Here is a 13,110-nt window from a genome sequence, read left to right on the forward strand (position 1 = left end):
GGGGTGGGCTGTCTCTCTGGTGAGGCTGGGAGGCTTGGTAGGTGCTACAGGTTCAGCTCTCTGTTGGTGGGACTCAAATACCTCCTCTCAGTACTCCAGCCTCTTAGGGTCTGCTGGTCATGGTAAGGGCTGAAAGCTGTGGTGCCTCACGCCATCCATTCCCAGCCCATGCCTGTGGCGCTGGGATTACACTGCTCCCGTCAGCTGTGCAGGTACAGAACTCGCCTTTCTGCTGCAAGGAGTCAACTGGCTGTCAATGCTGACCCATCCCTACGTGTTTAAATACCTGGGTAGCCCTCTGTAACAATTTTGGATCTCAAGTGCCATATAATTTATGTATTCTTCCTTTTACCATGCTAAGGTTTGTATTTTTCTTTTCTGTAAAGAGCTGAAAGAGTGAGATGGTAGAACCAAAAATGCCAGGGTATGGATCCACCATTGCCTCTCCCAGTTTAGGTCCTGCAGTCCCTCTCGCTCCACAACTTCTGTCTCTTATAAAGGGCTCATCAGCCTTCCCACTTTTCATGTACCAGTTTCTCAGTAGCTACTGCAGCTTGGGATGCTAGGCCACAAGGTTACAGGCTGAACAGCTTAAACTCTGGTGATCACCCATTGCTTTTCCACAGTTCCACTCTGGCCACAAGGACACATGCATTGTTTCCCCACAAGCTTTCTGAAACGAGCACAGAGTCATGCAGCACAAAGACATGGGAAATGCTGGGGAAGTCCTAGCAGCACCTGTGGGTGAGCGCAGCACGCTCAAGGGGCTCCAGTTTTGCAGCAGAGCTGCTTGCCTGCCTGCAGTCCCTTGGACTGCCTCTGCCCTGGAGGAGCCTGTCCCTTTGCAGAAGCAAGGGTTCTTGTTGCAGGCGAGTCGTGGGGCAAATGGACATCCTGCATCTACTCTAGCAGCAGAGAGGCTCTCTGCCTCCCTGCCAGAGCCTTCAGGAGAATTCAGTATTCAGTTCAGAGAATTGAGCCTAGGAGTGTAAATAGCAGCTCCAAGGGCTGTGAAGTGCAGAGCTCGCTTCCTTGGCCCTTGTCTGAAAATACTTGGCTTATCCGTGTACTCTGTCTTGTTCATTCTCCTTAAATATATAGCCAAGCCAGAAAACAGAGTGTTTTGAATCATAAAATATTTCAAGTTTAAAAAAACTTTTTTAATGCCCATGAATTCTATGCTGAAAACAGAAATCTGTGTCACGCATACCATAGGAGTGTCATAACTATTGTGTCTGTCTCTATGGAAGCCTCATGCAGGATAATCATTGACTTTCCAGCTTCTCCTTCAGATTTTTCATGCAATACATTCATTCACAATTTTATTAATATACTATATGTGAAGTATGAATTGCACTGTTTCATTGATTGATCCCTAGTTAGAAAGGTTAGGAGCGTGAAAAAGTTTAAATGACGGCTTCTGGGACTTGCTGCTGATAAAGACAACACTCCTAGAACCAGGTCAGAGTTTGTGGTTAAAGAATCATGCAACCAGTAGTAGGTCCTAGCTGTTTATTTCTTTTTGTTACTAGCTATTATTTTTTTCCTGTAAAGCATCACAATAAGGATTTTAACTGTTACAGGGAGGTGTGTTTTGAATAAATAAGTGAATAAAAATTACAAATCAATTGTATTAGAAAATCCAAGGTTATTTCTAACAAAGAAGATAACTCTGGGATATAAGCAGACAATGCATCAGAACACTCTGTAAAGTGCTCTTACTACCATTATACAGGTGGAGAGATTAAGGCACACAGAGCTTCAATGATGTTTATATTGGAGCAGAGGGTATGTGTGTTCTCAGTGTCCTCATTAGGAAGATGGTTTGCTCTGTGAATTCATTTTTTGAGTTTCCACTAAAGCTAAGCTGCCCCAGACTGCTTTATTTCAAGGAAAGGATGACAAGATTTAAACTTTGTGTCAGCACATATCCAAAAGACCAAGAAGATACAGTACCACTGAGCTGGGCTGGAGTTTAACTTCTTATCATATAGTTCAAGCTTGGATTTTTGCCTTGGGCCTGATTCTCCAGTTCAAAAGTTCAAAATGAATGAGGGAGAAAATCCAGTGTTGGGGTGTATGGTTATAATATAGAGGGAAGCACAAAATACCTTCTTGGTAAATATTTTTCAGTATAAAAATGTAAATCTGGTGATACATGTGGTTTTGCACTTATTTTTATCATGTGATGCACATAGCTTCACTCAGCACAGTGACTTGTGACATGCTTTATCTCCATGGAGGCAGCTCGCAGTTTCATTTTCACAAAATTCCAACTGGTGGCTAAACTTCATAGTAGAATATCATTAAAAGTAAGTAGCATGCCTCAACCAAACCGAAGGTTACGTTCTGTTAGCATCAGGATTTTTTTTAGTGTCATGTTTTGGAGACTTTTCCCAACACATGGCACTAAATGGAAGCACGGTGATGCTTATGGCGTGATAGTGCTTTGGAGGAAGCTGTCTGAGATGGGGCCCAGGTGTTAAAGGGAGTTGTTCTTTACTAGCCTGTTGCCTTATTGTATTGTCTTTTTGCTTCTTGTGGCACTTGGGGAAACACCTTTAAAGCAGAAAGAACACTAGTGAATAGGCTTAAGAAAAAATTCTGGCATCTTGATAAAAACCTGACATAAATTTCTCTGTGTATTAGAGAAAAGTGAATATATGGTGCCTATGTAGTGTGGTGTTAACAATACATTTGGCATAGATAGGGTTATTTTCAGACTCTGCATGAGTTATATATATCTTCATGGGTTAAGTAGGTGGTGCTGGGAAAGTACGGTGATTTTAGTAAGGTAAGTCTTGAGTTGTTAAAAATAAATACGCCTAAGTATCATGGCATTTCAATCCAAAAATACCTGAAACGGGTTAGTGTGTGAACTCTGCCTGACCTAAGCAGTTGAAAACGACCACTCTGATTACTGGTGTATCTAGTCATATTAGTCTGATTACGTCTTTTTACATGTCACAAAAATACAATAGTTTGGGAATGGGCATTTTCTGTTCAGGTGTTCCTGGGCTTTGCCCATCAGCCCTCTCATCGCTCAGAACAGTGCATGGTTGGGAAGGTCTGCTTAGTTCAGCAAGGGGGATACTTTGCATCTGTGAGAAATACCTCCCCCCTGCCCCAACAGGAAATAAATGCCAAAATTACATCGTAAAGGTGGAGTGGGAGAGGAAGTTGAAGGTCATCTTCACTGGTGATTAGGCTGGTTAGATTACGACAGATTGCAATTTTACATAAGCTAGGCGACACCTGTAGAAAATACTTTTACCTGTGATCTTGTTGCAGGTCAGTCTTGCAGAAAAACCTTACCAGACCTCTCCCACCACCCCACTTCTAAGTTTTCATATAACAAAATAATTTCCTCCCTTTCCATCAAGACATTATTTCTCTCCTTCCCCAAAAGCAGTTTATTGGAAACGTGTCTTGGCAGAAACCCCTAAGTTTTATGAACTGCCCAAAAAGAGGGTTTTATAGGTGCTACTCAGCAAGTGATTTTTTTTCTTTAGATTTGGTAGCTTTCTTAATTGTTTTTATAGCTTAGGAATGTCTTTACTAGGCAAGTAAAAGTAGTGAGAATAAAATCAATGAAAGAAGGGACCAAATCCTTTGTGATTTCTGGGCAGAAATCACTGTTAGAGTAGATCCAAACCCCCAAAATATCTACATATGACATTTTGTACAGTATTTGGGTTAAGATGTGATGCTTCAGCTCTTTCTCAGAGTTAGTTATTCAGGCCATTGAATGAGTAAGAGTTAGGGATGAGAAAGCACTTAGGCAAGCAAATTACCTTATTCACAAGATCCTCTTTAATAGGACTGAATGTGTATGTTAAGTTAGTACAATGGAGGAAGCAACAGCAGGAATGATAAATACAGCACCAGATCACATGGTTTTGGATTGAGATTTGGAAATAAAGGAAAGCTTTAAAGAAGAATGAGTGATAGAATGAAAAGTTTAATTATTAGTCATTTCTGTATTTCTAAGAAGAAAAAAAGTCATGTTCTTGTTACTTCAGCCAATAGTTGGTTTATTCCTTTCACTTCATGAAAATATGGTTCACATATTTTGGGTCTCTGCCACCAAACCACAGGCTGTTCTATGGTTTGCACTAGATTTTGGATGACTGACAAAACGCACTGAAAAACAAGTGCTATTTGTTTTCCTGTGCCTAGTATTTAACGGGAAATCAGGAGGCTAAATTTCCAATCACTGGTTAAACAGACCCAGATGTGAACAGAGTGCTCTGCTAGGAGAAGAGTGAGGAAGGGTAGGAAATGCATGACTAGTGATAAATTTGATATAAATAACAACCTTTCACTATTCAAAGTAAAAGCAGTAGATTTTCATTGTTGTGTACAGTGTGAAGAGAATTTTTACAGGACTTTTACATTTCTATAGAATCCTGGTTTTGGTTTTTTTTGTAAATCTTCATCGTTCTTCTGCTTAGGAGCTGGAAATAATCCTGTAGTTGCCCTTTTCCACTTGGCAGAGTTCATAGTTCTCCTTCCCCTCCCCACACCATTTCCTTGCCTTTTGAAAGAATGTGAAAATAGCATCAAGTGTCTAATTAAAAGCAGTGTTTGGTAAACAGTAACTCTTATTATGCTTTTCACAATAGTAAATTTCCCTGGAGATATTGTCTTGTGGCCTGATTCAACCCCCTGCAAAATCCTGCTTTTCTAAAGGCTATATAACTAGTTTACTCCCAGAAATATTGGGGGACCTCAGGCTACAGTAGTTGTCCTTGTGTTCTTGGCAATAGAGTGGAAGGATTTTGTCAGAAGTAGGGATGATACGAAATGACAGGGTGGTAAATACATGTTTGAAAGTGATACATTGTCTGCGTTCAGTAAAAAGGAATTTAAGATGATAATAACCCTAGTAAGGCATCTTTAAATATCTAGGGGGTGGGGGTGGGGCTTGTTCTTTTTTTTTTTTTCATTCAAAGCTTGCTTCATAAAGGCGTTACAGAGGAGAAGTGATATTTCTGGCTTAGAAAGCAAGATACAGCACATGAAGCAAATACGCAGCGTATGGTAAAAAAACACCTATATGTGGCAGCGTGACGTCCCAAGATTAGGGAAATTTTGTGATGCATAGGTGTCCTCTGCTTTCACCATAAGCACTTTGTTTTGGGCAGAGAGATTTCAAAAATACCAACTTGCCAGTAAATTTCGGAGGAAGCAAGGCAGGTCTTGTGTGCCTTAGTTTCTCCTTTCATGAGACTTTCAAGTCCTGTACTGTTTGGAGCCTGGTTTGTGAAGAGCATCACATAGTTCATATATAGATATCTCCTGTCCCAGGTGATTTAAGCCATCTTTCCAAAGTCAGGCTTTATTGCTTGGCATTTCTTTCAGCTTCCAGTTGAAGTAACTTCTTGAAGTAACAGGGTTACTGTTACAACCACAACTTTGTCTTGAGTGTGGATGGGCCAGACCTGGATGATGCTGTCTCTTGGATCTCATGCAGCCCTTCCCGTTGCTGCCACTGACTGATCCTGGGTGCTGCTCCTTCTCACAGTCCCTCTAGCAGCCCAGACCCATCACTTTCAGAGCAAAGGAGGCTGATAGTTAGGAAGACTTGGGCTTTAAGTTAAATCAGGCTGCAGAGTAAGGAAAGAAACAACATTCTGGCATTTAGTGGTTGAGGTTCTCAGATCCGTCTTGCAGGAGGCTGAAAGGCCTGGAACAAGCACCTGCAATGGTCTTTTCTCTTCTATATGGTCACAGCTCCTTCCTTTCTTTGCTTGCTTCGGTAAACAGGGGGTTTAGCTAGTGGAAGTTTACAGAAGCAGGCAGCAGGTTTTGGCAGGCTGCTGGTGTTAGTGATGTGGAGATAATAATTCACAACAGGTTGTGTTACTGAGTCATTGATTCCAGTGGAAACTATAGCTGCAGTTGCATAGATATGCTTTAATTCTCCCCTTCTCTTCTTTGACTAAATTGAATCTAACTTGAAACAGAATCCCTGGAAAAGCTTCTGCTACCTTATTTTGTTCAGATCAAATGAGTGTTATGTTGAGTCTATTAAGATGTTGTTTAATGTGAGATGAGTGGACCGTTACCTATGCACGATTAATAAACCCCTGCTGAGCCCTAAACTTTGGGAACAGATTTCCCTTTTACACAGATTTTTTTTTTGTTTCCTTTTTATCATTCTACTGTTCCGTGGTGGTTTTGAAAGTTGCACTTGCTTTGACACAGTTTCAGCTTGATAGGAAAACCCAGGATCTTCTTTCTAGATTGGTAAAGATGTGCAAGACTCTGTTCCCATGAGGTTCTGCTTTCATCCCGAGAAAGTGTTGAGCAGTCTTAATTCCTGTCAAGATCTTTGGTAGTTGGTGAACTCACCAACTCTAGGAAGCAGAATTAAAACCTAAGATACAATTAATAATATGCTGCTTCTTGTACGTGGGTTTTTTTTTTCAAAAATGTGAAAATTGGAAGTAGAATTTTGTGATGACTGTAAGTGGCCTTGAGAATGCTAAACTGAAAATGAAAAAATTTACTGCTGCGTGAAAGCATTGCACCTCTGTGGCTGCTAAGGACTATGCAAAACTGATAGGTGATTCACAAATGTTGCATGTCATTTCAAAAGCAGCATCTTTCTTAGTCATTTACCGAAGAGAATTATTCTCTTGGTGATTACTGTATGTTGTATGTGGATTTATGAACAGCAAAGGATATATTTCTGAGTTTCCAAATACCTGATATTTCTTCATCCATGGCTTTATTTTTTCTCTGTAAGGAGACCAAAGCACATCAAAGTACCATTATCAAAAAACACCAGCTGAGTCTGAATCCCACATGGGCTGTCTGAAAGTTGGCTCAAGTTCTTTAGTTTTATTCTGAGCAGATTTAGTCCTTTCCTATATGTTCTGCCACAGGTCTGATACTGTATAGCTCACATAAAAACATGAAGGTTGCTGCTTTTCTTCTGCTGGTATATTTGCCTCAGCCTTGGCTTTTACAGGTGGCTTTGCTGGTCACTTGTGCTGGAGGGGCCTTGGTGGGTAGCTGCTGCTGCGAGGGGAGGGATCGGTTCATGCTGTCTAACTGTGGACACTTCACTTTGTATTGAGTCGTCTCCCAAAGGTGCCCACCTCTCTCAAGGCTAAAATATGAACTGGCTTCCTACTTGGGAGTTGTGAGTTATAACTACATTAAATACTTAAAATGTCACAAAGCAAACAAAGTAAATATCCCTCCTGGATCAGGTTCAAAGAAGAAGAAAAAGGCAATAAACATTTAAAAGGAGAGGAGGAAATAGGTAAAATAAGAAACAGAAGATGCTATTTTGAGTGTGCGCAATGTTCACACTCATCAGTGTATATATTTGACTCAGGGTGGGTTCTGAGAGTTGTTCCTTTGGGGAATAGTAACTTACGCCACTTGCCACTTCTGCTAGGTAGCTGATGTCCTGAATTACCATGGCAGCCTTGCAAGGGCAGTTTTTGTAAGACTGGGAAGTTTTCTTAAGGGATATTTAAGGGCTCCCCCACCCCACCCCAGCATGAGGGGTATGTTCCCTTGCCTCTGTACAGTGCAAAGAAAATTACAGTCCCTATTTTCCCCAATGGTCGTCAGGGTAGTAGTGTGTGTAATCAAAATATGTTCCTAAACATGTTTTGTTCTCTGATAGAACACTCAGGTTGTGGTTGCAAATTTTCAAAATACTGTACTTGATCCTCATTTCCTCTGACTGCAGAAGAGCCCTTTGAACCACAGTCCTTGCTGTGGTTAGTGGCCATGGCCAGTATCTTTTGGTCTTGCAAACTGTTTTCACACATCAGGCTTGGAAGTTTCCTCATTCAACCTCAGAAATGTGCAGGCATGTAGGTGAACTCGGCAGCAGAGGATGTTTCTGGTGTAGTTGCTTTTTATGTCCTCACAACAGGAAGAAATAGAGCCGGAGCATGTTTTCCATTCTGCAGCCTCTGAAAGTAACCACTGAAGGAGATGAAGTGGGGAGATAAAAGTGTATGTGGCAGCAGTTTCTTAATCACCTAGTCGGCTGTGTAATGAGTGCTCAGATAAAAATTGTTATATTCCCAAATATTTAAAACATTATTGGGTTTTAATGGTCTGGCTTAATCCTAAGTAAGTTAGAAAGAGATGGTTTTGGTTTGTTCTGAAGAGTAAGTAGTTAATGTTCAAGGCAGGTGTTGAAACACTGATGGTTGCCTTTTTTGGAAGAGTCTGTTGAATTCTTTCCAGAAAAAATAACGTGCTTGGCTCACTTAACCTTGCCTTAGGTCCATGTAGTAAAATCCCAACATTGGCAGGCATAGAAGAACTGTGCACTCCTTTCTAAAACCTGGTAGTGGAACCAGCATTTCAAATCGGCTTTAGTATGTGATTAAAAAAATAAAATCATTATAAACTTCATGTTTATTTAAAGATTTTTACTGTATAATCATTTAGTGAGGATGCTTGTGCCAGACTTTTTAGTTGCTCTGCTTTCTGTTTCTTGGTTCCTCGCCAGTAGGACTTGGTAGCTTTGGGGTTCATTGATAGGATCTATCTGTCAGGAAGACATTTGTCATGTTGCAGGATGATGCAGAAGGTTTTTCAAGTTTTAATTAGTAATAAATGGAAACCAAGTATATTCTGAGGAAAAAAGCTGTTCTATAGCGGACATTTAAATATCTCAAATCTCAAATGAAAAATACAGTGAAAATGCATTATTGCAAACTAATGCATTTCTGTGGTCACTATTTAGGAGGACTAATATTTTCTGTCATGCTTTCCTTAGATGTCTTAAAAGGTTACCCTGATGTTTCTTTACTCTGATACTGACCATTAAAAAAATACCAGAAACATTGTGAAATAGTGTAAATGAAAAGCAACTACTGTGCTTAATTGGATAAACTGTAGTATTTTTGAGGTAGTTAACAAGGTTTGTTCCTGAGAGTGGAATGCCAGCATCTGTTCAGTGTCCCTGCAAAATAATAACTGGTTAAGTCCTTAAATTGTGTAATTTATATGCATGGGAGATTTTTCCAGTTAGGCCAAAGCTCTACAAAGATGCCCCACATGTCTCAGGTATAAAAGACAGCATTGCTAAGAGGTGCTCTATGTGTGACCCCTGCGTGACCTGGCTTGTGCGGTCAGTGTCATCCTATGAGACTGTGTATACTGTAAAATTTAATGCGTTAGGGGCACTGTAGAGGTGTCCCATAAAATCAGTCCATGGTGTAGCTGCTTATAAGCGGTGAAAATACAAAGTGAACGTTATTTGCTAAATACATTTTAAAGAGAACTGCGTTGCGCTCTTTTCCTAGTATTGTAGGTTTGGGGGCAGTGGATTTACTCTAATGGCAGAGTTTGCTTTCTCGTTTGAGAAGTGTGAGAATATTGAGAGAATAAGGTGTATTCTGTGTTAAACTGAATAAAGACTTTTGATTTAAAGGAAATGTTTTATGGTAGTCATATAAAAACAACAAATAAGGACGTTAGTTTAAACTTTGAAAACTATTCTGGCAAAAAGACTCCTAACCTGTTTTTTTGTGACAGATCCGGTCAAATTGAACTCTGAATTACATGGGCCACCTCTTAGAGAAGAGTATGTGATATGTGCATAATAAATGCTAAAGTAACGTCTGGATGCACAGGGAAGAACTTTGCAGTTCTTTCTGTGTGCCAGAGGGCCTAAGTTACGTGTCTACTCTGACAAATATTTGTAGGTGCTAAACAAACTGATATATAACATCCTCAAATAGTGTTGGGAACTATGGCTCCAGGGAAGACAATAAATGGTTGCTGTTAGTTAATTTCTGTAGTTAGAGCCTGACTTCAGATAATTGCTGTTAAATAATTGCTATTGATCTATTTTGTTCAAAAGATTGGAGAGACCTATGACTATTATTCTGCTATAACATGTAAATAATACTCAAGGCAGGTTAGAAATTGTTGTGATGTGTTTTTTGCTCCTCCAGTTGTCATTAGTTTTTGATTTTCAGTTGGAGAAAAGAAACACACTTGTTCCACCAAAGAAATCTGAGTTAGCAGAAAGACAGGGAAAAGGAAGGGGGAGGAGAGCAGCAGAGTGACTCAGGCTTCTTCCCAGGCTGCTCTGAGGACAGCACAAGGAAATGATACTTGTTTTGTGAAGCCTTGTCCACCACAGCAGTCTGGAAGTAGGGGCTGTGTGTTATATCTGGGCAAGCACTGCTTGTGCACTGCTACAGGGAATATGTCCAAAGAAATCTCCACTGGTGCATTCAGTTTTGAAAGCTTATTCATCTTGCTGTGCTTCCTCACTCAAGCACATGTTATTTTTTGATGGTTTAGATCTTAAAGGAAGCGTTCATAGAAGGACCAGCCTGGGTAGGGCATGCAGGCCCCAGTCCTCAGGCACTTTGAAGGAAGAGTGTGTTCATGGTGAAGTGTGTGGATGAGTCATGGCTCCTTAGCTTGGGCAGGTGGGCAGAAGGAAGGCTCTTCTCTCAGCACTTGCTATAGGGACCTCTTGAGAGCTGACATATGTTCTAAAGCATGGGCCACATCCCTCTGCAGGGACAGGAGAGCCAAAAGGTTACTGTTGGGATGACCTTGTGTTGCAATAAATCTGGAATGACTTGTTTATTTCTCAAGACCAACACAAGTTGAAGCAGGTCCCAGTCTGAAAGAGAATCTGACTCTGCTGCCATCTTTCCTTGAATGATGCTGTTGCCACTCCAGTGAAGTTGTATTTGAAAGTCTTAGGCTTTTCTGCAGAACCCATAACACTTCTACTTACTGTTTTTCCATTCTGATTATTGTAAACAACATTTTAGTTTTCCAGTCAAGACCTGAGTTAATGTAACCTATTTATACGGACTTTTCTGAAGATTTATAGCTCATCTGCTTTATGAATTAAACTAAAGCGTCTCCTCACTTCCTGTAAATAAAGCAACAGTAACTATCTTCCCCTTCTTTTTCCTTACTCTGTGTTTCTCTGTTGGCCCTTACCTGCCATTGAGCTTGGTCTCAGGTTCTTTCCGATTCGGGTGTTGCTTCAGTAGTTCCCAGTTTTACTGAGCTTCGCATCCTTCTCTCCCTTCAGTTCCTCAGACCATCTTCTTACTCTCTGCTGTCTTGGTTTTCCTCCAGTCTCCCAGCCCTCCCTTCCCCCCCCAGTTCAGCTCCCCGTGCAGTGCTGTCGTACCGCTTCTGCAGCAATGCAACTTTGGAGAGCAGCTGAGAGCCCTCTGTTAGTCAGCAGCAGGGCTGATGGGGGCTTCATTTTTTAAAAACATCTCTGAAAACCAATCATTATGCAGATGTTAAAACACATGAAGTTCAGGCATTGTTGGAAATAAGTTGTAATCACCATCAGTGAATGCATTTGGGTGCGACAGATTACACTGCTTAAACATGCTACCTGTCTGTGTGGATAAATGTGCCACATTAAAAATATGTTTTTATTCCCATCAGGTGTCTTTAGGTTCCGTTGTTCAGTTTGAGAAGGGAAATTTCTCTTTGTCAGCAGAAACTGAAGAAAAGCTTTTTCCTGAGAAAAATGAACATCTGCTACAGTGGGCCCAGAAGGAATATGGAGCAGTAACATCTTTCACTGAACTCAAAATATCAAGAAACATCTATATTAAAGTAGGAGAAGGTAAAACAAAACAAAACCAACAGAACTGATAGGCACTTCTAGATGTTGAGAATAAGTCTTTCTGTAGTATTATTTCACATTTTTTTATTTTAATCTTTAAACGTACTTGTCATTTTCCAAGAGATGTGATGTGAAAGGGGAAGGCAGAGAAATAAGAGCAAGTCTAAAGACCAGGCCATGGATTTAGGCAACTTTTAATGGATTCTGGTGCTATAATTTTATGCTCATAAAATGTGTATGCAATTGACCAGAATCTCACAGGAATCAAAGCTTCAGCTTTTGAAAGGAATAAACTACTCGCAGTGATTGTTGGGTGGCAGTTGGCTGCCTGTATCTAAAGAACTGAAGTGGAGAACCTGAGGTAGGGAGTAATTTCTAGCACAACCTGAGTTATATTTTTTTCAGTATTTGCTTGTATAGGGATCCAGGCTACTTTGGGCAAAGAATTATTGCTTTCCTCACCAAGGTAAGTTGCCTCAGTCTGATGTCGTTGTGTATTTTCATCCCAAGGAGAACGATTTTTCTGTCCCTGTGAGCCACATGCCAAATGCATCAGGTGCCCTGGGGTGGGTGGGAGCGGACTCCAGCTCCTCAGGGAGTTCACAGGCCCGTGTTAGGGCAGGGTCTGGGCTGTAGCTTTGTAGCTGAGCAGTGTTGGAGGTACTTAACAGTATGAACCTCTGCAGCACCTTCTGGCTCATGGTTTCTCTCAGTTGACTGCTGGTCATCTTCTGCAGGGAGTTCCACCTGAGCAGGTCATGGATAACACAAGAGCCATGGCTCTTCTCAGCATTACATTCTTGGAGGAAGGCAGTTGGTTCAGGAGGGTTTATGCCCTACTTGTTCAGTAGGGGTTCATGGATAAACTGATGGATAAACCTGAACGTGTTCAGGTTCATTCTCTGGAAAATGTGTAATTACTAAAAGGAACTTTGCAGGGAAAACAGACTTTCCTCTGTTGTGCAGGGTGATTGGGGGCAAAATTTCCTTTTTTGCAGGTATGGGATGTTTCAAGATGTTGGTGTTCTTTACCTAACAGCCTGCAATTCACTGTGTTTCTTTCCTTCTGTAAAGATGTCATCAAAGTTCAGGCTAAAGCAACTATCCAGGTTTAGTCGGCTAAACCAAAAGCAGCAAGAACAAAGGCTGCTAAAAGTGAACTGGAACTGATCTATGGTGCAGCTAATGGTCCAGGTATTTTGAAACTAGTTGTTGTCTCACAAGAAGTTCAGTGATGGGAAAAGTAGAAATCAATAAAACACTTTATCAACATCGAATAAGTACTGGTGGGCTCAGCACTTACTAGCACCAGCAGCCTAATTTAGTAGTACTTCAGCAATATTTTTAGAGAAACTCCTGCATAGCTGAACTAGTTGGCTACAAAAAAAACATCCCAAAACGTTCTGTGGAGAAAACATTCTTTTCTAACCACCTGTATCTGATCATTTGATTTCCTGGAGCATGAGGCTTGCCCCCCAAAACCGGAATATGCCTTGTTGGTT

General features: G+C 40.8%; 1 protein-coding gene across 3 annotated transcripts in view; it reads left to right on the forward strand.

Moving 5' to 3' along the window:
* TGFBR3 (transforming growth factor beta receptor 3) overlaps positions 1–13,110 on the forward strand; it is a 121,365-nt gene that overhangs the window by 71,313 nt on the left and 36,942 nt on the right. For all 3 annotated transcript variants that reach the window (XM_055724574.1, XM_055724573.1, XM_055724571.1), the window contains one exon: positions 11,425–11,608. In XM_055724574.1, coding sequence (XP_055580549.1) covers positions 11,425–11,608 — 184 coding nt within the window. The remainder of the gene's footprint in view (positions 1–11,424; positions 11,609–13,110) is intronic.

Source organism: Falco cherrug, chromosome 12 (assembly GCF_023634085.1).
Source record: "Falco cherrug isolate bFalChe1 chromosome 12, bFalChe1.pri, whole genome shotgun sequence".
Lineage (NCBI taxonomy): Eukaryota > Metazoa > Chordata > Aves > Falconiformes > Falconidae > Falco > Falco cherrug.